This window comes from Hyaena hyaena, unplaced genomic scaffold, assembly GCF_003009895.1.
Source record: "Hyaena hyaena isolate Hyena2069 unplaced genomic scaffold, ASM300989v1 scaffold_15, whole genome shotgun sequence".
Lineage (NCBI taxonomy): Eukaryota > Metazoa > Chordata > Mammalia > Carnivora > Hyaenidae > Hyaena > Hyaena hyaena.
This window is the reverse complement of record NW_024080647.1, coordinates 1428361-1454528: the sequence shown is the minus strand read 5'-3', so window position 1 is coordinate 1454528 and position 26168 is coordinate 1428361. Positions and strand designations below refer to the sequence as shown.

The following is a 26168-nucleotide window of genomic DNA, read 5'->3' as shown; positions in this document are numbered from 1 at the left end:
CACATGGGTTTCTTGTTCTCCACACTACACATTGCATGATGTGGACAAGAGTGGGAATTAGAATGGGCAGCCTGCATGGACTCTGTGGCAGCCAAGGAGCAGGGATGGTCCTTCCGGGACACAGCACCCCGGCAGTCACGCCCCTCCATCTCTCCCACCCTCGTGCCACTAGAGGGCCTCTGAGTTGGAATCTGGTACAGATAGTGGCGAGTGAGCAAATTTGAGGAAAAAAAAGAAAATCTGTGCTATGGCTTCCTTTTCCGTAAAACTTTCTCAACCATAGAATGAGCCCAAACATAATGACATGCCTCGTAGGAGGAGTCCATTAGAGGAGTTTGAAATGTTAAGAGAAATCAAGGAGAACAGTTGGTGAAAAGCACTCCATCAGTGTGAGGGATCATGTCGGACCCCGCAGGGCGGCAATGACCCAAATCCCCGGATTGGAGCTGCAAGGAGGGCAGACCATGGCTAAAGCTTGGACTTCAGCCTCGGTAATCTAGAGATGGGAGAGGCCACAGTCAGCTCCGCTCTTCTTGTTTAAATTCTAAATGAACTTAGAATTAACATTTAACGTTTGCATTGGTTTCTGGAGTACTCGGGCATCAGGGGAGGAGGGTGTTTTGTTTTATTTTTCAAAACTAAAATAATTTTTTTTCTCACAGGATTAGATTTCTTTCCTTTCTTATCAGGAGACAATCAGGTATGTTATATGAAAAAAAATGCTGTTGTCTTAATTGTGCATTAAGATATTTGTAAGTATATTATGTAGCTGCGAGAGAAGATACATTTCTTAGAAAATTCAGAGTAGTCCTACTCATTATTGTTTAAGGTTTTAAGCATTTAAATAAAAATCCCCTTGTTTCAGCTGTGCCCGAGTGTATAGTCACAACAGTATCTATTTGTTGGTTTCCAGTACTTTTTAGTATAAAAAACAGTGCAGTAAAGTCCATTGATAAATCCTTGGCCAGATACCTCTGTAAGAGAAAGAGGGTAGACTGTCTTCTTTCCTGCTGCTCCTGAGCATATGCCTCTTTGGAAATAGAATTTTGAGAACTGTTTGCATTACCAATTAAAACAAAACACAGCACACGTTTTATTTTGGTTCTTTCCCCCTCTGCACCGCCCTGTCCCACCTCCCCCAGTTTCAAATACAAAAATGTTCTCAAGATCAAGGCTGTGATCACTGTCTATGGCCATTTGACTTTTGTGAAGTGTTTTAGTAGATGTTTCAGACAAGGCAGATATTTAGTATATATTGAGGACTTTGTTCTGCTGAGAAGAAGGTTTATGAATTTAGAATTGACGGGTCTTCTGTCTTCTGTCTTCCCTCCCCAGCATTATAACACCTCCCTCCTCGCTGCCGCCGCAGCAGCGGTTTCCGATGATCAAGACCTCTTACACTCGTCTCGGTTTTTTCCGTATGCCTCCTCACAGATGTTTCTCGATCAGTTAAGTGCAGGAGGCAGTACTTCTCTGCCAACCACCAATGGGAGCAGTAGTGGCAGTAACAGCAGCCTCGTGTCCTCCAACAGCCTGCGGGAGAGCCACAGCCACACCGTCGCAAACCGGAGCAGCGCGGACACGGCGTCCATCTTCGGCATCATCCCAGACATCATTTCGTTGGACTGATTCCCTCGCCCCCGCTGCTCCCACCCCCACCCCAGATTAAATGAACTTGGCAGAAAGAAGAGAACTTTGTGCTATGTTTTACCTTATTCTGTTTAGAAAAGTACACAAGCGTGTTTTTTTTCCTTTTTTTAGGGAAAAAATTAAAAGAAATGTACAGAGAACAAAACTATATTTTCAGTTTTACTTTTGTATATAAATCTAAGACTGCCTGTCTGATAAAACACTTGTAAAAAAAAAACAAAAAAAAAGGAAAGAAAAGAAAAAAAGAAAAAAAAAAAACAAGTACCCACAGACCACCTTCAGTTCATTTTTTTCTGGATTCTGAAGATTTTTTTTTCCCATCATTTGTCCTATGGTTTTGGTTTTATTTTACTTCAATGGCATTATTTTATTTGCAATAACAGAAAAGGAATTGCATGTATGAAGTTTTAAATTGTGGGCTTTTCTTTGTTGTGGGAGGGGGCTGGGGGGGATAGTTTTAATTTCCATTTTCTAAAAAGGACAGACTTGGGTTCTGTTTGTGCGTGTGCATATTTTATTCAGCCTTAAGTTATAAATCTCATCTGTCCCACTGCATTCCCTGTGTATTTTCAGGACATAGCTCGTAGGTGTGTGTGTTCGGTGTGTGTGTGTCTGTGTATATTTTTCTGTCGTTACCTCCTCCCAAGTTTTCTGCATTGAGTTGATAAATCAGTTGCCTGCTTCTCTCAAAGTGCTTTGAAGGTCTTGAACTCCTGTATGAGCATCTTTATTGCTATCCCAATTGCATGTTTCTCCATCACATATTCTCTCTTCTTTGCTAGATACCCCCCTGAGAATATGTTCTAGAGATCTGGAGTAAAGCTGTCTGGATAAAGGAGTAGGCTTGGCAGACCTGTGAATAATACACTTCAGTCTAGTTCTTTCTTCTAAATGTGGATCGTCAGTATTACGTATTTAAACCAAGTCTGTGAGCACCTGCCTTTTTGGCCACAGGGTAACAAGTTTTCATGTGAGATCTTCATGCCAAAGTGGGAAGTAAAAATAGCTTCGAGAGCCCTGTCGGGTGTCTTGTGCAGCTGACAGAGGTAAGGTTACATCACTTCGAAAAAGAAAGCAAGACAGTCAGTTATCCTAAAAGTACATTCTCTTTGGAAAATACAGTGCACCACACACATCCATCTAGAAATCCACGATCTGATAAACAGTTAAAATGCAAAATAGGCTTGATTCTTAGTCATTTTACTCCCTGGTTCTGAGTGAACTTCTTTTCTTAGCCTGTAGCAGTCTTGTTTGTTTTTTTCTTCACCTTTTAAAGACAAGCATGACATAGGAAAGTCCATTTTTTTCTTTTTTCTTTTTGGATTCATGGGTCAATCTAATCTTATTAATAATGGAACATGTAAATATAGTGAGAACTGTTTTTCAGGAGATGAGTGTGGGGTGGAGAGAAGGAAGGTGGTCCTACTTGTGTCCCCAAATCCTCCACACCTGCAGGTGCGGAGGGGCTCAGCCGGTGTAACAGAAAAGATGAAGGAAGGGGCGTAACGCTTACCAGTTTCCCAGCCTGGATTTTTATATCACGACTGTTCATGTCCTCAGAGTTGGTAAAGGACCACCTTTGTGTATAAAAGTGTCGCTTCAACCTTGCAGTGGTAACAAAATGACCTACTCTATCGGGTAGAATTCAAGATGGCTGTATCTTCAGTTGTATGATAAAAAGTTAACGGTTCGCCTGACTGTGTGGCATCTAAAAATAATACCTGTTTTTACAGCATCTCTCTGCCACTAAATTGTTGACTTGAATTTTGAAAAACAAGTTGGTGTTGATATGTATATGTGTGTGTGTATATATGTATTTATAGACAAGTGTGTGTGAGTGACACGTGAGTTAATATAGTCTTCCCCTACGCATGTGTATTCCACACATACATGGCTGAGTTCTAGTCACTAAACAACTTGCAATAAAAACAAAAGATTCATTGTCGGTGAAAACAGGAATTAGTTTTTTAATGAGTCTGCTATTCTGGTGAGTAAACTCTTTAAGAACGCTCGTTGCCATATTAACTTAGGCTAAGATTTAATAGTACCATAATTTGTGTCTAAATTCAGATTGAGATAGAAATCACTCAAGTTGTGGGGTGGTGCTTCTTATTTCACACTGCAATAGGAAACATCATTTCTATTCGTTTAGCTTCCTAAACTGGTTTTCTGTATCCTTTTTTATTCGTTTGTTTTTCTGTCATTGTTGTTAGTGGTCTCAAAATTCTGATCAATAACTGTGTGTGTGATGCTGAGTCACAAACTCTTTGAATGATCGAGTTGAAAACCCATCCCCATCCTTTCTTCAGCCGAGGTTTGGGGATGGCGAGTTTCCCTACGGGAAGAACAGGTAATAGGGAGAAAGAAATGTTGCTTTGGTCACGTCTCCACAGGAGGAACGAACCATTTGACTGTCTTTCGATTTTAGTTTATTCCGCTCTAAGGAGTTTGTTTCTTTCAGTCGTTGGCTTGCCGGAGTGTCGCATTAGCGATAGCTGTCCCCCCGCCCGTCTCATGGTCCATACTAGTCAGTCGGACTGTTGTGATCTGTAGCTGTTATTGGTAGAGTCATGCCCTGCACCGTTACCTTCGGAGTTAAAAAAAGAAGTGCATAGGCATTTCATCTGTTTTTTTTTCCTTAGCCCAGTCTCACCCACGCCGACACTGACATGCTGTCCGTGGACGAAGAGCGATTCCCAGAATCTTTGGGCAAGCTGCCACCGTCCCCTTGCCGTGGCCTTTCCCAGTAGGTGTGCGTATGTTTATGTTTCTGCACAGTGCTCTGTACTCTGATAAAATAGCTGTTTGACTTAGCAGGGTTGAAGTGGCTTGTAATTATTTTGTGGGCATTATTGGACACATCTTTTTTAAAAACAACCTGACCGTAACCATGCCACACTTGACTAATTTATTTTGAGCATTAAAGTTTTTCTTCTGTTAATTTAGACATTATCACAATTCTGTATCATTACTGACTTAGGAAGGATTGCACTTAAGCTTCTGTTAAATGCGATTTCTTGGCAGAGTTTCCTTTAAGTCAGATGTCTGAAACAATGAAAATATATCCCAATTTTAAGTTAACTGATTGTGGAAAGAACGTTTCTAAACAATTCCAAGTTTAAATACATAAGACACTTCAAGATCTTCAGGACTTTAAAGCACATTTAAAATTATTTTAGTAAGAATTTTGTTTTATCAATACATGTTGAATTCTGTTTTTTTTTATTAAAACAAAACAAAAAAAACCACAAAGCTTAGATTTCAGAAAGAGGGAGGGAGACTAGCTGGTGGTCCCAGAGTGTGCTGCTGTTAATTGTTTAATTAACAAAGGGGAGATGTATATAAACAGATAGAAAAGTTACCATAAATTCCATGAACTTAAATCTGTGATTCATTGCCTTAAAACTTTCTCTTAGGATTTCCATACCGCATGCCAAACCAGTAAAATGGCTTTTAAAAATGTATAGTAGACCAATGTCAGTTTGTATAAAAGTACCAAGTGAAAATATTTATTACATGCATTGGAAAAAAAAATTGTTTACCTATTGAATGTTACCTGTTTATGTAGAGCTCTTTAGATGTAATAAAAGAAAAGCCTTCAGTTAACTTGTCTGCTGTAAGATATACCGTGGGTACGCGAGGGACCGTCCCTCTAAGAGCAATGATCATGCTTGGTGCGTCCAGACCACCTTTCATCAGAGGTTTCAAAGCATGGCAGTTATGGTCTCGCAGCGTGCTTTGGGTAAGTAAGACACACGGCCACCATTCCCCCTTCTTCCTGAAATACGGCAAGCTTTGCAAGCTTTGTACAGAGACCACGGAATCTCTTCAGATTTAAATCTATTTGATAAATCGGCAGTTTGAGTGCTGAGAGAGGTGTGGCCTTTTTCTGGGTAAACAACCTAGGTGCTAGGTAGACCAACTGGAATTTCAGGAATGAACAAGAAACCTGGACTCGGGGTAGTAATAAAAAGCCTTTCCTGGGGCAGAGGTTTCAGTGAGAACATGTCCCAGGATCTTGGAGTCCTAGCCACCGACCACCCCGTAGTGAGGAGCCCGGAGTCGGTGGAGAGGAGCACTTGCTTTAAACCCATCCTGGGACCATTCGGTGACAGACACTTAAAAAGCGTTGAGGGAAAGTCCCTTGTTTATTATTCTAGCCCAGAACTTCCTTTGCCTGTCCCATCTGACCCCTAGGTGTCTGCTCTCATCCATGGTATTCCAGATTGGCTGTGGAGGACTTGCTTCCTAATGTCTGTGATGAGCCAAACAGAGATGTGAGGCCAGGACCCCTGAGCCTTGGCTGAAAGTGAAACGTAGCAGTTCTCTGTGGGGAACCGAAGAGAAGCCTTCAGGTAATGAAATTTGAGTACCAGCACATATACCACCCCCTCGCCCCACTTACTTTGGCCCCTAAGAGGGTCCTGGAAGCCGCCCTAGCAATTCTGTATATCTCTTCATGTATTTTTTTAAATGTTTATTTACATTTAAGAGGGAGAGAAATAGTGTGAGCGGGGGAGGGGCAGAGACTGACAGAATCCGAAGCAGGCTTCTGGCTCTGAGCTGTTAGACCAGAGCCACCCAGGCACCTCTCTCTTCTTGTATTCTTAAAAGAAGGCCATCAAATCATATAAGCCTCAGGGCCCGAAAAACCTGGGTGTGCCCCTGCACCATGTGAACCTGGGCTCCCCAGCCCGATGGTCACAACTCCACCTACTTGAGTGTTGGGGCCATTTACTGCCTGCCCCCAAGACTGCTCGGGAAAGGACGTTGGTTAGGGCTGAAGCCACAGCTTCGCGAGATGGTGGCAGTAAGACTGGGACTGATCTGTCCCCTGCAGTTTCCCTTGTGCCTAGCCCTTAGGTTTGTGTTTTGTGTAGCCTCCCAAAAGACACACCTCCCTCTGAATTTGGTTTTCTTTTGCTTTAGCCGCTGAGGTGCCATTAAAAAGCCACAGCCCATAGAACCCAATTTTGATATGTATAAGGATGAACATCTCTGTACTTAGAGCCCTGCCCCGACTTAACATGCTGGTGTGTGACTCCCGCCCTTGTTAGAGCCCTGCCGACACGGAACAATGGATCCACACATTTGTGGAGCACACAGGCAGCACCAGCCTGGCACCCCCTGGCTACCTAAGTCACTTAAAAATGGGCTCTGGCTATGTCCTGGCCGTGGCCTGTTGCACCCCCTTATTACTTCCCATTAGTCTTGGGGGAGGGGGGAAGGGCTTGCAGCCATGATCAGTTTGGCCCACGGGAGCCGTGACCCTCTCTGGTAACCGTAGAGCTCGAAACTCGGCCCGGAGCTCCTCTCGAGCTCTGGGGGGCCCTGATGAACACACTGTGTCACATCTGCTGTCCTGTGGTGTGGGCGGGCTGTAAGGCCAGTTCACTCTCCCTGCTGTTTAGCTGATGCCGCCCCGTTTTAACACGACAGCTTTCACTCTGTGGTTATGAATGAATATCCCAACCTATGTCACTATGTGCTGAGCTGAATATAAGAATTTGTAAGTGGCCCCGTGGAGCCACAAGAAATGTTAATCGCGGCCTTTTCCGGCTCGTTTTAGCTCTTTGATTGACGTTAGTTCTCAGCTAGCATTGGCTTGGTCTTGGAAAGGTGAGAGATGGTTCCCGCCCCGCAAAACAGAATAGTGTCTTGTGGTAGACTGTGCTGCTTGGGAGACGCACCTGCCTGGGAGCTCAGGGCCGCACTGTGCTCTCCGGTTGGCAATGGCGTTTTCAAGCCACTACTCAGACCATTCTCAGGGCGCTCTTTGAGGTAAGAAGTAGGAATCTAGGAGTCCAGCTGAGGCTTTGAGGGTGAAATGACTTACCCAGAGTCCCATAGCTTGGCAAATGGCAGAGTCAGAACTGGAACCCAGGCCCAACTCCAACCCCTGGGCTCTTACGAGGCTATAAAGGGCTGGACAAATGGTAGTTGTTCAAATCAGTACAAATCTTTTTATTAAAGACTTGCTAATGCCATGGCTGAAGTCATTCGTGTCCACCCTTTCCCCGGAGGGACAGGAACACTTTTCTTTTAGAAAACTCATCAGTCAGCACTTCCCGGGCCTGGGGGAGGCTGTCCCGCATCCTCTGCCTTCAGTAGTCCCGCACAGGGATGGTGATCTTGTTGATAAAGTCATCGTACTTCACTTTGCCATCTGGTTCGATATTTGTTTCCCTGAAAAGATCATCCACTGCAATAAATCACATTAATGTTTCAGGTTGGTCATAGTGTTACATTATAGGACATTGAGTTAATTACTGGGGGTTGAGGCTCCCCTGAGGTCTTCCCTTGTGGCCAATGGACTGTTCCTGTAGACCCAGAACGAAACCGGTGAACAGAACAGTACACCCGCCCCCCAGCCTGGTCCCTGAAGGCCATTGATTCCATTTGAGCGCATCAGGCTTTCTGCTGGGGTGAGGATAGAGGGTAAGGAGGTGTACTCAGTGAGGATGAAGTCCCTGAAGCTGCTTTGTGCTTGCTTTGTTTTGTTTTTGTTTTTTTAAAGAAAAATATCTAACCTCTGTGCCTGCATTTCCAGAAACATTTGGTGTGGATTCTACCTTCTATAGCACCCCCACCCCCACCCCCCAGGCCACCCTGTCCCTGGCTTTTGGCCCGCCTGCTTTCCCTTCCGAATTGGCATCTCCTCCCACCCCCCACAAGGGACTTGGTGACAAGTGGTGCCTGCCAACATCACCTCTCTTTTAAAACGTGTTCGTTTAGGGGCGGGGGTAGTATGAGAAAATAAGCTCAAAGTGTACAAAACTGTCATTGTTCTCTGACATTGCTAAAAACAAAAAAACATCATTTACTTTTTTCTTCTGGGTCTGGATTCCTCGGACAAAATGCTAGCTTGTCCCAGATGTTGGCAAGAAAGGCCATTTCGGCTTCCATTTCTCCACAGTAGCCTCGTGGGGCCAGCCCACCTTTGGCTCTTTGGGCCGCCCTCCTCCTTTTTGCAAAAATGGTTTCACTGCCCGATGTCAACTTCCCTGACCCAAGATGTCCCCGGCACAGAATTCTGGGCAGTTGGAAGATCTCCTGTGATTCTCTGCTCAACCATCCACCCTCCTCTAGAATAGAATTACTATGCTGTGTGCCTCAGCCGATGGGGACGCTGAGGGCATTTAGAATGACGAGGAGACTATAACTTAGCTCTTCTCATGAAGAGGCTTGTGCCCAGCAGCCGTTTGGTTCAAACCTTCCCAGCGGACAGGTCCAACCCCAGCTGGCGGCGTCCACTGCTGCGGCCTCCTCCTGTCCAGGAAAAGGGCCGCACTTCGTATCCAAGTGCTGGTGCTGCCTTCCGGGTAGAGCAGTGGGTCCCTCGGAACCCAAAAAACACCAGGGTGCTCACATCAGCCTGTCCCAGGCTTGGAATGGGGGCCTCCCTGGCACCCTTCTTCCTCCAGCTATTCGGAGGATGCTCCTTAATAAAATTGAAGATTTTCTTTCACTCACCGAGGGGAAGAGAGTCCTACTTCTAGTATCATCTTTCCTCTCTCCCACAGCGAGAGGAAGGGAACTCGGTCTTCCCGCTTGGCTGGAACACATTACCAGTGTGTTTGAAATGTCTCTTCACCCGTTAAACAAACAAGAGATGCGTGTGAGTCTGGGGGCCATGGTGTTGCTTTAGACTGAGATCGTTAACTGTGAGAATTAAGGTCCCAGCCAGCCCCCTCTGCCAACACGCAGCCTGGAACATAAAAGGCCGAGCGGTGTCCTCGGAGCCGGGGAGCGAAGAAGAGCCCGTGTTCCTCCCCCTGCTCACGTGAGCACAGCCGCCGTGAAGGAGGAGATCGTGATCGCTCCCAGCCTGAGAAAGCGGCCGAAAGCCAAACCTGCCCTAGCGCTGTTTTTAAACGCGCTGTGCCTCAGCGGCTGCAGATAAAATCTCCGTAGACTGCCTCACGGCCTGTTAGCTCTGGGGGGGGGGGGGGGGGGGGGGGGGGGGGGGTCCGAGGGACTGTCTATTGTAACGTTTCCCCAGCGAGGAAGCCGGGGAGGGTGAGAGAGGCTGAGGAACTCGTCTGAGGTCCCACAAAAGAGGGGGAGCCAGGAGCCCCAGCTAATTCCAGCCACAACCCTGCGACCCCTCTGCTGGCCTGCCGTGATTTAACCAAAGGCCAAAGGGCCGCCGGGACCGAAGACGTGTCCTCCGCCCGCCTGTGTCCCAGCCCCGCCCTGTGGGATGGCAGCTGGGGCAGGGCCGAGAGAGTGCCAGCTGACGGCCCAGCACCGGGGGCACCCCCTCGAGCGCCCGAAGGGCTTTCCCAGAAGACCCCGGCCCCTCGCCCGGCTCTGAGGCAGGGAGGCACCCTGAGCCACCGGAAGGTGGCAGAGACCGCCAGGGACGCTCCTGCTGGAGGAGCTCTCCGAGCTGGCCGGGCCGTGAGGGAGGGAGCATAGGAGCATCGCAGTTTGGAGACGCTTGTCATTAGCAACAACTTGAGAAGCCAGCGGTGGCCAAGGGGAAAGAGCCTAACGTGTCTAACAGACCCGCATTCAACACGTTGCTCCGATACCTGCCAGTCACTCGCGTCACCTGCGTAGCGGTGTGAGGGGCACCAATGTCCCCCCGGGTGTCATGAGCACTAAATGAAGGCCCATGGTGAGGCCCAAGTAGATGCCTGCTGGCTTCCCCAGGCCTTCCCTTCCCCCAGGCCGTCTTCCTCCGTCCCTCTTGGGCTCCCTAGTTCTTCCCCTGGGCTCCAGGCCGGAGTTCACCCCGCAGGCGTCAAATGCGGCGTCTGCACCGTCCTGCCGGCATGGCGTCCTTCCCCCACCTCCCTAGCCCTCCCCCGCTGTCGGGAAGGAGGGACCCAGGCCTTTACCTTCCTTGTGGGTGAGCTTCTCCCCCAGTGTCATGAGTTTTGACCGCAGCTCGGCCGCCATGATGTAGCCTTTCTTCTCCTTGTCCGTCATCAGCATGGCCAAAAGGATCTCTTTCTTTGGATCCTCCTGCTTTATCTGCGTGTGCATGACGGCCAGGAAGGTGGAGAAATCCAGCTCGCCGTTTCTGTCTAGGAAAGCCCCCAACACAGCAGGCTGAGCAGGGAGGGAAGAGCTAGCCGGCCCCCTGCCCAGTCTTTATGGCCAGTTCAAGGGCCCCCTGCTTTGGGAAGTGCCGCGATGGAGCTGGTGTTCAAGTGAGGAGGGTGCAGCCGAGCTCCCGCCACGCACCCGCCTCACTTAACCCTCCCAGCCATCCTCGGGGACATGGCTACCGTTGCCCCACTCTCCCCACCAAGGACACAGAGGCCCCAGAGCAGGGAGTCACCTCACTGCAGTGGCAGGACCCGGATGGAGCACACTTCCTCTGCTCCCTTCCAGATGCTTCCCTCCTGCCCTGAGCTGAAGGACCCCAGACGTCCGCGCTGCCAGCCACCGCAGCACACCCACAAGGACGCACAGGTCGCCCCGCCAGGAACCCCAGGCCCCAGTCCCACCCGCTCCCCTGCTTTCCCTCGCTGCAGCCTCTGGCCCAGTCTCCCCAGCCTGCACCCCTCAGCCCAGACCCTGGCCGGTTGCAAGTGCAGGAAATGAGAACTTCCCCTGACCACAAGTTCCTGTTTGGAGGAGACAGAAGCCAAAGGAAACCACCACCCCTTCAGAGCTGGAAACGGGAGCTCGGTCACCAAGCACCCCAGCTCCGGGCTCCAGATTCCAGAGGCCCGCCTTCAGGATGGGCTCCTAGCGCTGCCACAGGCATGCTCAGATGGGGCCCCAGGGTAACCCCAGCTGGCGGTGTGAACCCATCGGGAAGATGAGCCACGAGGTCCAGACACTGAGGCCTTTGGATCCCACGTCAAGTGCTCTTTCCAGTTCACCTCCTGCCTCTGGGCCAGTCTTTCCTTCCTGTGTGTCCAGTTACCAATGCAACACCCACCCTGGCCTCTGACACCTCTCTGGTTTTTCTTATTTTTGTTTTCTAAACAATAAAAAAAAATTTTAACGTTTATTTTTGAGAGAGAGTACGTGTGCACATGAGCAGGGGAGGGACAAAGACGGAGACACAGAATCCGAAGCAGGCTCCAGGCTCTGAGCTGTCAGCACAGAGCTCGACATGGGGCTCGAACTCACGAACTGTGAGATCATGACCTGAGCCGAAGTCGGGCACTTAACTGACTGAGTCACCCAGGCGCCCCTAAAAAAGAAAACTTTTAAATTATTTTTAAAATTTAATTTCATTTTAGAGAGAGCGTGTGTGAGTGGGGGAGGGGGCAGAAGGGGGGCCGAGAGAGAGACTCTTAAGCAGGCTCCATGCTCAGTGCAGAGCCTGATGGCCGGCCCAATTCCACAACCCTGGGTTCATGACCCCAGACAAAATCAAGAGTCAGATGCTCAACTGAGCTACCCAGGTGCCCCTAAAAAAACAAAAACTTGTTTCTAGTTATAAAAGTCCTATATGTTCCCATTGTCAAATGTATAAGAAACAGCAATAACGGGTATAAAAATCCTCCCTAATCCCATCTCCAGAGTGGACAATTTGGTAGCACCTTGGGTGGGTTTTCTTCTCTTTTTTTCTCTCGGAGCACTGCATCGTTTTTAGGAGGTCAGTCTTTGAAAGAAGAATCAGGTCCCAACCCTGATTCCACCATTGGCTTTTAAGAACTAGGGCGAGTTACCTAATGGCCCTGACCCTGACTTTTACCCGTAAAACAGTAGGTTGATGCCTACTCCACAGAGTTGTTCGAGCTAAGCACGTGACAAGGATTCAGTGAAGGGCAACACATGGGTCGCTGCTAGCCCTGTCTTTCCGGCAGGTGTGTGATAACCTAGTTGGAATGTCTAGATCCCGTGGTCCTCCGTGCAAGACACTGGGGGGAGGGGGACAGTCGGGGTCACCGGTCGCTATAAGGATTCAAGGCAGCCTGAGTGATAGCACCGTACACCTGGCCATCTGTCTCCACGGCTAGCTCTGGTGAGTTCTGACGCCCACCTGCCCCTCCACGGTCTGAGCTGTTCACGCCACCCCCTGCTGGGCCCCTCCCCAGGACCCCAGCTGCTGGGCTCAGGGCCCACCCACCAGCCCAGATGGTGCATTCCCCTCCCACAAGCCACTCGGGCCCAGCCCACTCACCGATCCCGTGAGTCAGCAGGTGCCGCTGTACCTCTCCAGGTGTCGGGCTGGCCCCCAGGCACCTCATCACCACCATGAGGTCGGTGGCTTTAATCTTCCCCCGCTGCTGCTTGTCATACAGGGAGAAGCATTCCTTGTACTCTGTGCAGAGCCCAGAAGGGAGAGTCAATGGCACATACTTTCTCTCCTACCCCCATGCCCTCTCTCCCTTCCCCTTCTGCTGACTCCCTCTCCTCCTCCCCTCTTAGAGTTGCCAGACACAGCAAATAAAAACACAGCACTGCCAAGTCAAACTGAACTTCAGATAAAACCGTGAAAACATTTTTAGTATAAGTATATCCCACATTTTGCATGGGATATATACTTCTACTAAAAGGTTGTTGCTTATCTGAAATCCATATGTAACTGGGTGTCCTGTATTTTATCTGGCAACCCTATCGCCCTCCCTCTCCTGACTTCCCTTCTGTCTCCCCCCTCGCTCCCACTTCCTGCCTCTCCCTCCCCTCCCTTCCTTCTCTTTTCTCCCCTACCCTAACTGAATAAAACCAGAGGAAAGCACTCCGAGCCTGCAGGGCCAGCCGCTGTGGGCACTGCTGGGTCCACTCTCCAGGCCGCCGCACCCCCGAGCTGTCCCCTGACACAGGCGCTGGTCCTGCTCTCAAAGACTTCAAGGGGTGCTGCGGGCACGGGTCCCAGGCCCTGCCTAAATCTGGCTTGCTGCTCTCCTCACCCCTTCCTCCCAGGCAGAGACGCAATGGCTGCCAGAGCTGAGGCGTCTCGAGATCCAGTCTCAAGGCTGCCCTCAGATTCGGTCTAAAGCTGCGGGCGGGGAACACGCTCGCCAGTCCCTAAGGCCCAGGGGGTGGAGCCGCTGCTTGCGCCCCCAGCCGGGCCTCTCAGCACCCAGCTCCCCCTTTCCTCACAGCACCCAGCGCCACCGGAGAGGCCGGGCCCAAGCTCCCCAGCTGCAATGCGAGCAACAAAACGGCGGCTCACACTCCTGAGCACTTCACCTGGGGCCCCTGCTTCATCCTGCAGGGACCCTGTGACGCACCCTTCCCAGCGTGTACAGGGGGCCCTGAAGGCTGCGCGGCTGAGGGTCTGACTCCTGGAGTCGAGCTCCACCCTCGAGGCCGCTCTGGACACCGGATTCCCAGGCAGAGGCCACCCCAGGGCAGAGGCGATGAAGGAGGGATGGAAGGCCCCCAGTTGGGCCCCTTCAGTTCCCCAATTAAGGCCTCTCCTTGCAGCTTAGGATTTCAGCGGAGCTGCTGATAAAAGGCAGCCTCCCGAATGGGGTTTAGACACAATTAGCTGCCTCTGTGCCTGTGGAGAGGTTGAAGGGGAAGGCCTAGCCCTTTCAGAACTTTCCAGCGGCTGGCCTTGGAGAGGGCCAGAACACTGATGTGACCAGGGGGGCAGAAAGTGTCCTCTTCTCCAAAGAGGACATCCAGATGGCCAACAGACACATGAAACGATGCTCAGCGTCCCTCCTCATCAGGGAAATACAAATCAAAACCACACTGAGATACCACCTCACGCCTGTCAGAGTGGCTAAAATGAGCAAATCAGAGGACTCTAGATGCTGGCGAGGATGTGGAGAAACGGGCACCCTCCTCCACTGTTGGTGGGAATGCAAACTGGTGCAGCCCCTCTGGAGAACAGTGTGGAGGTTCCTCAAAAAATTAGCACTAGAACTCCCCTGTGACCCAGCAATAGCACTGCTAGGAATTTACCCAAGGGTTACAGGAGTGCTGATGCACAGGGGCACATGCACCCCAGTGTTCATAGCAGCACTCTCCACAATAGCTAAAACATGGGGTGGGGAGGGGGGATGGGCATGGAGGAGGTCACTTGTGGGGATGAGCACTGGGTGTTAAGTGGAAACTAATTTGATAATAAACTATTTGTAAAAACACAAACAAAAAAAAACAATAGCCAAAACATGGAAAGAGCCTAAGTGTCCATCCACGGACGAATGGGTCAAGAAGATGTGGTTTATCTATACCATGGAATACNTTCTTGCTCTCGTGCAATGCATGGCTCCCGTCTGCCAGGCGGCCCGGATGAGCAGACAGAATTAGTGGTCTCGAGGACCAAGAGTCAACCGCCCACCAGCGGCTATTGTGACCTCGTCTGGGGGCCCCTCCTAAGTGTCTGCAGCTCATATAGCTTGTCTCATGTGGTCTTAATAGCCAAATCATGGAAAGAGCCTAAGTGTCCATCCACGGACGAATGGGTCAAGAAGATGTGGTTTATCTATACCATGGAATACTCCATGGCAATGAGAAATAATGAAATCTGGCCACGTGTAGCAACATGGATGGACCTTGAGGGTGTTATGCTGAGCGACATAAGTCAGGCAGAGAAGGACAGATACCATAGGTTTTCATTCAAATGTGGAGCAGGAGAAATCTAACGGAGGACCATGGGGGGGGAGAGGGGAAAAAAGGAGGGGGGGAGGCAAACCACAAGAAACTCTTAAATAGAACTGAGGGCTGATGGGGGTGGAGGGAGGGGAAAGTGGGTGACGGGCATGGAGGGGGGCACTTGTGGGGATGAGCACTAAGTGTTATATGGAAACCAACTTCACAATAAACTGTATTAATAAAGAAAATCTATTTTTCTCTGATGTAAAAAAAAAAAAAGGAAAGAAACTGAAATGTCCCAGGGAAGCAGCGCCAGAGCCTGGCCTAAGACCCCACCTTCGGTTCCTGCAAAGCCTAATTCCCTCCAGGAGGGCCCGGGGCCGTCACCTCATATGGGACAAAGGATTCTGTCTATTGTGTTTGCTGCCCATAGCGTAGTGCCTAGGACTGGGCTGGCACAATGCAAGGACTCATGGTGAATTCGGTGAAGGAAAGAAGTGGGGTTGAAAAATCCCCCTTAGGACTTCAAAGGCAAATGTCCTTGGGCTGCAAAGAACCCTCCCCAGGTCTTAGGATGACACAGGTGTGTGCTCGTGGATGTTTAATAACCGCTCTGATGATAGATGTATGAAGTTTATCATAACTTTCAGGCAGCATGCCACTTATAAGGAATAATAAAACAGGCAGTGTGCTTTGTAAGTTCCATTCTCGCCAACTGATGGCCACAAGTGAGTTTTGCCAACGCCTGTACCTGCTGCCAACCTACAGTTTCCGTTCAACCCTGGTTTGCCAAGGGGGGGGGGTTGCAGGCCAAGGAAGGGAACGCTTTTCCCAGTAAGTGCAGTGTCGCTAAATCTGAGAAGTGAGCTACTGTTACACTATTTCTCACCCTTGGACCAATTACGTTCATGAAACTGAACGCTCTTTCAAACCCTTAGCACTACTGATTGCAATGTGGCTGTTTGAAAACATCTGCCCCAGAGATGCAAGGACCGGAATGTGGTTTGATTGGCCCCGGCCATTACTCAATAATGGCTGATCTTAACGACCGGCTCAGAGTATTCCTAAAATTCTACCACCTGGCTCGTGCTAGTTAGAGCAAGTCTGGGTGACACCTGGCCCGGGGTCACGTGTATGACTGACATCCTCTGCCTTGCTCACAGCAGCCTGGGGAGGCAGCGTCATTATCCCTACTTCACAGATGGGAACACTGAGGCTCAGGGGTGATGGGACCCCAGGCCGCTTCCTCCCAGGCCCCTGCCCTTCCCACTCCAGCGGGCCACGTCTGTCCAGTCTCTCATTCATTAAACATTAGCGGCCACTTTCTTGGTGTCCGGTACTGGGATGCAAAGGGAAGATGATCTTCCCTTCTGGGAGCTTCACAGGTCACTGGGCCTCGGAACCAGGCGTGGGGTGGTGGAGGGGGGTCCTGAGGCTGACAGCTGGACTCCAGCCTGGAGTCAACATTCAGTGTGCCCTTCAGACTTGGGCGAAGAGAGGCCCCTGCCCTGGCTCTCCCCCTGGGGTGAGGATGTGAGCCATCTAAGACGAGCCTGCAACCCACCCACCCACTCTAGACCGAGCTCCAGGGTCCCGGAACTCTGAAATCCCTGCCCAAGGAACCGTAAGCACAAGTCCAGCACCTGCAGGCCGCTAGCTGGGCGCTGCGCCCCCCCCCGGCTCAGGTCCGGGCGAGTTCTGTGTAACGGAGCTCTCCCCTCCGGCCTTGAGGAAACACCACACGGCGCTGTGCCTGTGCCGAGCCCACACGGAGGCGGGCTGGGGGGCGGGGGGCTACAGGACTAGAGGAGTAAATTCTCCAAAACTAGGCTGGCTGTTGGCACAGGTGACCTCAGAGGCCACCTCAGCTGATCCCCATTTCACAGATGGGGAGACTGAGGCCCAGAGAGCAACCGTGCCTGCCCAAGAGGGCAGACCAAGGCTCTTTTGGCTCTCTGCTCCTTTTGTTTGACCCTCAGCCGCAGGCAGTGAATGCCAGCGCTCTCCGGCTCCTCTCCCTCCTCCCAAATCCAGCCACCAGGTCCCGGAGAAAAACCTCTAGAGCGCCAGCTCCTGTCTCCCTAACTTGTAAGTCACACTGACAAAGCAGTACCAACGCTCCCCGCCCCCAAGCCCTTACCCCCACCTCCAGGGCAGCATCCTGGCGGCAGGCAGCGCTTCTTGCCTGTGGGTGGGCCCCGCTCTCCCACCAGCCGCTTGCCTTCCCACCGACAAGGAAAAAGGAAAAAAAAAAAAAAAGCAGAGCAAATTGCCTAATGAGACCCATATTTTGCTTGAGTTGCTAATTAAAGAGCAAGGCCAACCTACCATTAATTTGGTCCTGGGAAAGAAACTTGGCCTGTAGCGGAGAGAGGAGAACAGTCAGGAAGGGGACTCCAGGAAAGCGCCTCCCGCCCCCCAGCCCGGGGAAGGGGTGGGCAGCCCGGCTGGACGACACGGGCCCCCTACTCACCATCGCGGGGCCTCAGGCTGCCGCCCCCGGGCCTCCCGCCTCCCACAGCCGCCTGCTCGGTCCCTTTCCTCCCCGCGGCTCCGAGTCGAAAGTCCGCCAAGCTGGGCGGAGGCCCCAGTAATAAAGCCGCGGCTGCCATGGAGACGAGGCCCCGCGCCCGGGTCAGATTCCAGCCTCCCCCGCAATGTTGGTGCCCCGCCGCCGTCGGCCAGGGCGGCAGGTTCCACTTGGAGAAAATGGGGCCACGGAAGGCCCCCCCCGGCCCCCCCAGGACTCGTCCTGCTGCAGGACGCCGATGCTCTGCAGCAAACGGACACATGCCCTGGTTCCTTCCTGGGGGCCCCCGGGGACACCGGGAAGGGGTCGGTGATTTGCAGAGCGGGGTCCCTGGCGGGGGAGTGGGTGTCTCTTCTCTCCCCTGGGATTAAAGCTGGAGACTCACAACTCCCACACGGTGTCTGTCGGTCACTTTGCACACGTCTTACTTCAGGCCATCACACGCCATCCCGGAGGCAGGCGGGAGGCCGGCCACAATGGTGCAGGCCACTGCCAAGGCCTCGCGATAAAGACGGTGGGGGCGACACAGGCTCTGGGCTCTTGGGTTGGATTCAAATCCTTCCCTCGGGTTCATTTGCTGAGTGACCCCAGGGCATCATCTGGCTGCTCTGGGCCTCAGTTTCTGCACCTGGCACCGTCATCGCAGGGCTGTTGAGAAAATAAATGGCCAGCGCGCAACCGGTTCCCTTCCCTCCTTCTGGGGACCCCGAGAACAGGGGTGGGGCGGTGCCTGCATTGGGGTCTCAGACCCACAGCGAGGTGGGCGGGGGGGGGGTGCGGCGCTTAGAGGGAGGTTTACTTCGGTGATTTCCAAGGCCAAGGCCAGGGAGACTGCTCATCTCTCCCCTGCTCTGCCGCCTAGAGCTCGCCCCCCTCTAGCAGAGCTGCTAACCCTCCCTGGTTTGTGCCGCACTCCCCCCACCCCCGGAAGGGGAGTGGCTCCCCAGGGCCACACACTTCCTGTCGGTGGGGCGCCAACTCCAGGGTGGCGTGGGTGGCCGCACAGGCTGTGCTCTGCTCCGGGGCCCCCAGCCCGGGGGATGAGTGGGGCCTGGTGAGGGGCTGCAAGTGCCTGGAGGAAGGGGGGTGACTTACTAATGGGTACCAGGAGGGTGGACAGGGGGCCTGCCCCATGTCCGCCCTCCCTCCTCGCTTAACTGCCTCCACCTGGAAGGTTCTCTTCCCCCAAACGCTGTCTCCAGAGTCACATTTTTCACACCTGTTTCTAGACCCAGAGGTTGCAGGAGGCGGGAGGCGGGAGCCCCTGCTCACAGCCTTGTGGGGAGAAGTTAGGTGGGGCCTTGGAGGCCCGGGGGGGGGGGCGCACAGAGCCGAGGCTGAGGCTGGCGGGGAGGCTTGCAGGGACCAGGCCCAAGCCCTCGCTCCTAATCACCCCATGTTTGGGAAGGGGCGCATCGGGGAGACCAGACCTTTTCCATCCAGGAAGCTCTATACTCAACAGGAGAAATAGGAACCCCATCCAGCACCACGCGGGGGCTGAGGTTTTGTTCACCTGAAGGGCCCCATCACCCGTTTTGGATTCAGCACGCAGAATGGGACACTTTGTATTTCCCTCTGCCATTCTCATGCTGCCAGTCAGGGCCACACTTTGAGAACTACTGGCCTACAGTTAGCTAGAGGGAGTGAAGCCAGGTTGTACTTAAGTATTTCTGTCGGGGTGATTCCGGTGGTTAAGCATCTGACTGTTGATACCAGCTCGGGTTGTGATCTCACAGTTCATGAGATCGAGCCCTGTGTCGGGCTCTGAGCTGATGGTGCAGAGACTGCCTGGGATTCTCTCTCCCTCTCTCTGCCTCCCCCCATAATAAAAACTGAAAAGGAAAAAAGTTATTTTTAGGGAAACATTTCCAGTAAACTGCCCAAAGAGATCTCTGTCAAGAGAGACCCAAAATTTCCAAGACTAATCATTTGCTGTGATTTCTTTTCCATTCTGAACATTCACTTTCATACCTAATTTTTTATTCATTTTTTGTTGTTTTAGTTTTTTTTAACATTTATTCATTTTTGAGAGAGAGAGTGCGAGTGGGGAAGGGGAAGAGAGAGAGGGAGACACGAGATCCGAAGCAGGCTCCAGGCTCTGAGCTGTCAGCACAGAGCCCAACACGGGGCTCGAACCCACTAGCGGTGAGATCATGACCTGAGCTGAAGTCTGACGCTCAACCACCCAGGCGCCCCTGTTGTTTTTTTTAAATCAAGGGCTCCCCAAGTGGTAGAAGCTTGAGGCCCCGCACGACCAGGCCTGTGCCTGCTCACAAGGCCTCCGGCAAGCCCCGCCGTGGAGAAGAGGCCAGGGACAGGGCTGGAAGGGACAGCGTCCTCGAGGCGCGGAAGGAACCAAATGTGATTGCTGGGTAAGCGGGGGTGCGGCCCACCATGGCGCAAGCCTCTCCCGCCCGGCGCCACGCTTCCAGTACTGTCTGGAGACAGTCGCCCCAGCCAGTCCCTGGTGGCTGTGTGCTGTGAGACCCCGAGGGAGTAAGTGACGTGCCCAAGGCCAGTGCCAACCTCCGACAAGCTAGCTTCCCCACCTTCCCCCAAAGAGCACCCTCTGCTTCAGCCTCTGGACCGGCCGGGAGGTTGGCTGGGAGGCAGGCCTGGAGATGCCCTACTCTGGCACCCCACCCCCCCGCAGCCCCCATTCTCCTCTGCAGACAGCCAGGACTGATTGGGAGGAGGCCCTTCTTGCCCCCCACCCCCAGGATCCCACTGAGTGACACAGAAGGCCAACGCAAAGCGGCAGCGCCTGCCCTGAGCCAGACGGGGCCGCTGGCTGGCCAGTCCCTCCCCGCTCCAGGGGACTCCCCCCTGCCCTCGCAAAGCAAGCAGCAGCCACCCGCCAGGCTTGGCGCCACACTGGCCTTTATTAATCCCTCTCTCCACCCATCCGCCCAGGGACCGGGGGACCTCTAAGGGGGCTGCAGAGGGACCCCAACCTGAAAGGCAAATCGGAGGCACAGGGCTCCCTGAGGATACAGGAGAGGAGGCAGGGCCTGGGGAGAGACTCACTCGCTCACCGAGCCCGTGCTGGCTGCGAAATGGGGCTGTGGAGCCACGTGGGCAGACCCAGCCCCAGTGCCTGGGGGAAGGTGGGGGGGGGGGCTTCCTGCTGGGGAAGAAGCCTCCCTTTTCTGGGAGCAGGGCCACCTGCAGGAGACGCAGGCTGAGAGGAGGCCTCCAGGACAGAGCCTCCAGCTCCCCGCGACCTCTCCCAAATGCCCTTCTAATGGGGCTCAGGGAATATTGCAAGTGTTTGAGAACTCAGCCTCCAGCTGCAGTTCAAATGCCCTGGTCAGGCTGACGGGAAGGGGCGCTGCAGTTCTGCTGGGGGGCAGGGAGGGCTTCTGGCAGAGGGAAATGGCTGCAGAGACCCCAGGATCAGGCTGTGGGGAGGCGAGAGGGCTGGCCTCCTGTTCTCCGGGAGTAGGGGGTGGGGGGCGCTCAACACTGTGTGAGCTGGGGTTGGGTGCGGTGTGCGGTGCGGGCGCCCTTCCTAGGGCAGCGGCGGGCAGCGACAGGGGAGAACTGCTCACAGGCCAGGGCTGCCCCCCGAGGGGCCTGCGGCCAGCCGCTGACACACTTGGGCCCGCGCTCCCGGCCGGCGCACGCGAGGCCGAGGGGACAGGTGTGCTTTCTCAACAGCACCCGGAAAGTGAACCAGCGGAACCTCTGCGAGCTGACCTTCGGGGTCAGGGCAGGTCTGAGGGGTGAGTCAGGAGGCAGGTGCCGAGCCCCGTCCCCTCCCTGCCGCTGCCCTACGCACTGGGGCTCTCCAGGACGGCGACCAGAAGACACCCCGGGAGGAGTCCGCTCGGGTGCGCAGGAAGGCGGGGCCCAGATTTCGGCCTGGACACTCTGCCTACAACTGCGTCCCGTTCTGAAAAGATCGAGGCCAGAGACACACCGGGTCCAAACAATCGAGTAGTGCAGCGACGCACTCTGCGCACACCGACGCCCGTCCGTGCGCACGCGTGCAGGCACCCCTCCCCCCACACTCAGACGCTCGCTGCGGCCCATCTCCCCCCTCCTCCCCCCCCCCAGGCAGAGCACCGGTGGCTGGTGCCAGGGACTCAGTGTCGGCTGCTGACGTGGAGGGTGTAGAAGGCCCAGGGCTCGGGGACGTAGATGACGCCAGGGTACTTCTTCCTGAGGACGGGGTCATTCCACAGCCAGGCGACCCACAGGGCCACCAGCAGGAGGGTGAGCGCAAAGGAGCAGAAGAGGAAGAGCCCGTTGCTGTCCAGGAAGAGGCGCTTACGCTTCTGGTGCAGGACAAGGGCCAGCATGGCGAAGAAGGTGAAGATGAAGAGGATGAAGATCTGGCCCTCGGTGACCAGGTACCTGAGGAGGTCGGTGGGGATGGGGGGGGAGAGTAAGGAGGGGCGAGAGGAGGCAGGCTGCAGCCCCCCCTGGATCCACATCTCAGGCTGCCCTCCCATTTGCTATTCTGAGCACAGCCCACCAGCGGCATATGTTGTTTTTTTTTTAAATGTTGAGTTTGTTACCAAGGTTTAAATAACAGATTAGCTGCAAACGTGGATTTCGGGCCTATATTCCCGCGGGACAACCAGCGATCGGAGGATAAAGCCGCTATGCCCTTTGGAAAGTGCAGCTTATGCAGTCTACACAGTCCCCGCCACTCACTGTTGCCCCGCTTGATGCCTGCTCCGTGCAGTTCTGCTACCAGCTTGGTCCCTAGAGGCGTCTGAGTTTGGGGATGCAATTGCAATCTACCGGCGTTGTCCCCACAGGCCCTGGGGGCTAGGACAGTCTCAGACCTCTCAGGGTTCTCTGTGGCTCCGGAGGCAGTACCGAGCACAGGGCCAGGGACTCAGGAACAGTTTGGGGGGGCTTCTGAGAGGCGGTGTGCTCCGCTCCCCTGCCTCAGGATAGAACCACAGTGCGGACCCACTCCACTCAAGGAATCACACAGCTCTGCGGCTCTGGGGCTACGTGGCCTTGGGGGGATTTACATGACATCCTGGGGCTCCTGTTTCCTTCCTTAGAAAGGGGGCATAAATGGCCCGTCTCCCGAGAGATAAGAGAGCTGTGCACGTCTCTGGCTGCTCCCACAGGGGCCGGCTCGGCACTAACACAGCTGTGGGTGAGGACTGAGCAGGAAGCCCTCCCTGAGTTAAGCCACTCTCCCTCTTGCTGTGGTTGCCACCCATTTTTTTAAAAGCCTGTCCTCGGGGTGCCTGGGTGGCTCAGTCGGTTGAGCGCCCGACTTCGTCTCAGGTCATGATCTCACGGTTTGTGGGTTCAAGCCCCGCGTCGGGCTCTGTGCTGTCAGCTCAGAGCCTGGAGCCTGTTTCAGATTCTGTGTCTCCCTCTCTCTCTGACCCTCCCCTGCTCGCACTGTCTCTCTCTGACTCTCAAAAATAAATAAAAAACATAAAAGCCTCTGGAGGCACCCTCTCGAAGGGGCGAGGACACACCCTGTGAGTGGCCTGCAGCTGGCCCTAGGGAAAAGCGGCTCTTTTCATTCTGACGCAAGCTTCCCATCAGGGAAGGGTCCTGTCCTTCCTACTACACCCACCCCACGGTCCTCAATCCGGATCCGGTGGAACCTGTCCTTGGGGCAGAAGCGAGAGGAGGGGGAGGAGCCTGGTTGTGGCCTGAGTTCCCTGAAATGGGACTGGGGAGCTGGAAGGCACGAAGACACCAGGCAAGGAGCTCCTGAGCGATTGGACTCCCCCCGCCCCTTATCTGTCCTTGTCCCCTTCATCGTGCTTTATAGTTTATGAAGCCCCTTTCTAGATCCTCACCATCCCCTGAGAGGGAGACAAGCAGGTATTGTCCCCATTTCACAGAGGAGGAAACTTGAGGCCCACAGGGCTCTATGGGCTTGGTGTTAGAGGCGGATTCTGTCGGGTCCACGGTGGCATGGGGTTCTGGGAGGTAGGGTGGAGGGGCGTGAGGACGGAGAGGCCACACTCGGGCCTGGCTTCCTGGTAACCGAGAGGCGACTACAAAGCACGGTCACAGTCCCCTCTAGACAGAAGAGGAAGCAGGACCCCTGGAGAGTCACAGAGCAGGGCTGTGGTGGAGAGCACATTCCCACTGCCTGGCCCACTAAGTACCCCCCCCCCCAGGTCCACTCACCAGTAGTACAGGCCGCTGGGCACCACGAGGAGCAGGGCCGCCCCTGGGGCTGAACTCTGGGCTTTGGTGGGGGTGAAGCAACCGCTGAAGTACATGAAGAGGATGAGGAAGAAGGGGACGTACCTGCGGGAGGGAGGCCGGTGCCTGTTTTAGTAAACAAGCTGGTTCTCTTGGCTGGGAGTCCGGCCTGTTCTAAACGGGCCCTGGAAACACGAGGGGCCTGGTGTGACAGGAGCCAGCCACGCCACTCAGGAGGGAGGCCACCGGGCCCCAGGCTTGCTGGCTGCCCCCCACTCCCCGCCAGACCCCTCGCCCTGGCCCTGGCCCTGGCCCCTCCTGTAAGGCCAGGGAGAACTGACGGCTGACTGGGGAAGGTGCGGACTCTCCCGCAGCTGCGCGCATCTTGGAGGTTTCCGCTGCCTTTGGGGTGAAGGCGGCCCTCCCAGGGGTTCGGGGGTTCGAGGAGCAGGACACAGACACCCCTCCGCCATCAGGTCCAGCCGGCCCTCCTCGGCTTCGTCCGGCCTCCATTCCCAAAGACCGCGTCCTGACACTGTGGGGGTCCCCCTCGGCGCCCACCCGCACCCCGGCGCGGCGAGGCGCGGCGAGGGGCGGGGAGGGTTGGTCCGCGCCGCGCCCCTCCCCCCAGGCTCCGGCAGGGCCGGGCAGGAACGGCCCCTCGCTGCCCTCTAGTGGCCGCCGCGGGCACTGCCGCGCTGGGACAGGGAGGGCCCAGAGTCCCGCGCCGCAGGCCTTTCCGGTCGCCCTGCCTCACATCCAGAGGCTCGTCCGGTGTCCCTGAGGCCCCTGGCAGAGCAGGCCGGGCCCAGGGCCCCTGGGGGGACAGCTGGGCTGTTGCTGTCATCCAGGCTGAGACAGCCCCATCACTTACCACATGGAGTGGCCCAGGTACTCGTCGTAGTAGTAGAGCAGCTCAAAGGAGTCGATCTGAGGAGAGCAGGGCACGGCAGGTGAGAGCGGCAGGGGCCTCCGGAAGGGTGCTGGGGCCCCCGCAGCCCACACTTCCCCAGGCCTCCCCCGGAAGCCCTATACTCCAAGGGGGCCTAGGTGGGAGCCAGTGAATGTGCCACTTCCTCAAGTGTCACGAGCATCCCAGCCTGGCGGGTACGGTGCCCTCACCGAGCAGAATGCTTTAGCAGGTCGGGCACAGTGATGGGTGGGGGCGATCTCTTTGGCCTCCAGGACAGCCTGTGGCCACGGGGCTTTACATGCACGGGGCTGGGGGTGGGGGACGGGGAAAGGGAGGCGGCCTCACCAGTGTCTCCGGCTTGAGATTCTTGATGATGGGGTTCTCACGGACAGACAGGTGGTGCTGGTAGCCGCTGAAGAGCAAGCGGTGGTTCACGGAGTCGCCCACCAGGTGGATGCTGGCACCCATGACAAAGGTGATGATGCTGACGTAGATCATGGAGCGCGGCAGGGTGCGGGGGGACCGCTCGATGAGCTGAAGTCAGAGGGGAGGCCTGACTCGGCCTCCACCGCAATAGGCCACACCCCTCCGGGCCCTCCCTCACCCCTCGGGTGGGATGGATAGGGCCAGCTAGCTGAAAAGTCACTTAGAAAGTGACATCAGCAGGCCAGCCCAGCCTCCGTTGTCTCATATGATCCCTGTTAGCCCAGCGTGAGCTGGGAAACTGCACCTCCTTTTCCCAGAGAGGAAACAGACTCAGAGGGACTAGCTCAGTGCCCAAGGTCACACACTAACCATGTGCTGGAGGCAACAGCTAGGCCTTCAACACAGGCATCCAGGCTCCAGGCCCTGGCCCTCTCCGGGGCCCTGGGTGTGTGCCTGGCTGGCTGGACTGGCTCAGCGGCCTGATCCTCTGATTTCGGAGCCACTGGTCCATGGCAAACACAAAGAAAATGTGAGGGATTGGGAGGGAGGGAGGATATTTTGAAACTAAATTATTTAACTTAAGAGTCTTCTGAATTCTGAGATTATACCCGTCATACTTTTGGAGGTTAGAAACATCTTTCTAGAAACAAAATGATGGGGACAGTAGACGGCAATAATTGTTTTAAGAGTCCTTACTTGGACATGCAAAGCTAGCTCTGTGCTCCCAGTGACATCTCAAGGTCAGAGATCTCCAGGCTAGAGTACAGGTCACCTCCATTGCTGCCATTCCTGCCACCTGGACCCTACCTGCCTGCCCAACTGTCCTTGACTTCACCAAAGGCAGCCACCTCAGTCGTGCCTTCTGCCTCAGTCTCCCCAAATGGATTTGGTTTCCCAAGCATGGCCCTGTCTTCAGGCCTTTTGGCCCAACCACTGCTTCCACATCACCCCCTGACACACGAGGCTGAAGCCCAAATCAAACACCCCTCCTTGGGGAGGCCTTCTCCATCCTTCCAGCACAGCCTTCATCCCCCCAGACTCAGG

General features: G+C 54.2%; 3 protein-coding genes across 11 annotated transcripts in view; 1 reads left to right on the top strand and 2 right to left on the bottom strand.

Annotated features, from left to right (window-relative positions):
- PIAS1 (protein inhibitor of activated STAT 1) overlaps positions 1-1915 on the top strand; it is a 121584-nt gene extending 119669 nt beyond the window's left edge. Inside the window, exons 13-14 of one of the 3 annotated variants that reach the window (XM_039219355.1) lie at positions 663-700; positions 1435-1915. In XM_039219355.1, the coding sequence (XP_039075286.1) occupies positions 663-700; positions 1435-1629 (233 nt within the window). In that variant the 3' untranslated portion in view covers positions 1630-1915. Of the gene's footprint in view, positions 1-662; positions 701-1335 lie in introns of all 3 variants that reach the window. The other 2 variants (XM_039219346.1, XM_039219359.1) reach the window with 2 other exon arrangements.
- Positions 1916-7586: 5671 nt separating this feature from the next.
- On the bottom strand, positions 7587-19377 carry CALML4 (calmodulin like 4). The gene is given in 5 exon segments (XM_039219680.1): positions 7587-7852; positions 10497-10685; positions 12746-12886; positions 17443-17473; positions 17568-19377. Coding segments are annotated over 5 exon segments (798 nt in total). The 5' UTR covers positions 17907-19377; the 3' UTR covers positions 7587-7754.
- Positions 19378-21707: 2330 nt separating this feature from the next.
- CLN6 (CLN6 transmembrane ER protein) overlaps positions 21708-26168 on the bottom strand; it is a 47548-nt gene continuing 43087 nt past the window's right edge. For all 7 annotated transcript variants that reach the window (XM_039219292.1, XM_039219297.1, XM_039219268.1 and 4 more), the window contains 4 exons: positions 25044-25232; positions 24660-24715; positions 23768-23890; positions 21708-22003 (listed from right to left, as the gene is read on the bottom strand). In XM_039219292.1, the coding sequence (XP_039075223.1) occupies positions 21733-22003; positions 23768-23890; positions 24660-24715; positions 25044-25232 (639 nt within the window). In that variant the 3' untranslated portion in view covers positions 21708-21732. The remainder of the gene's footprint in view (positions 22004-23767; positions 23891-24659; positions 24716-25043; positions 25233-26168) is intronic.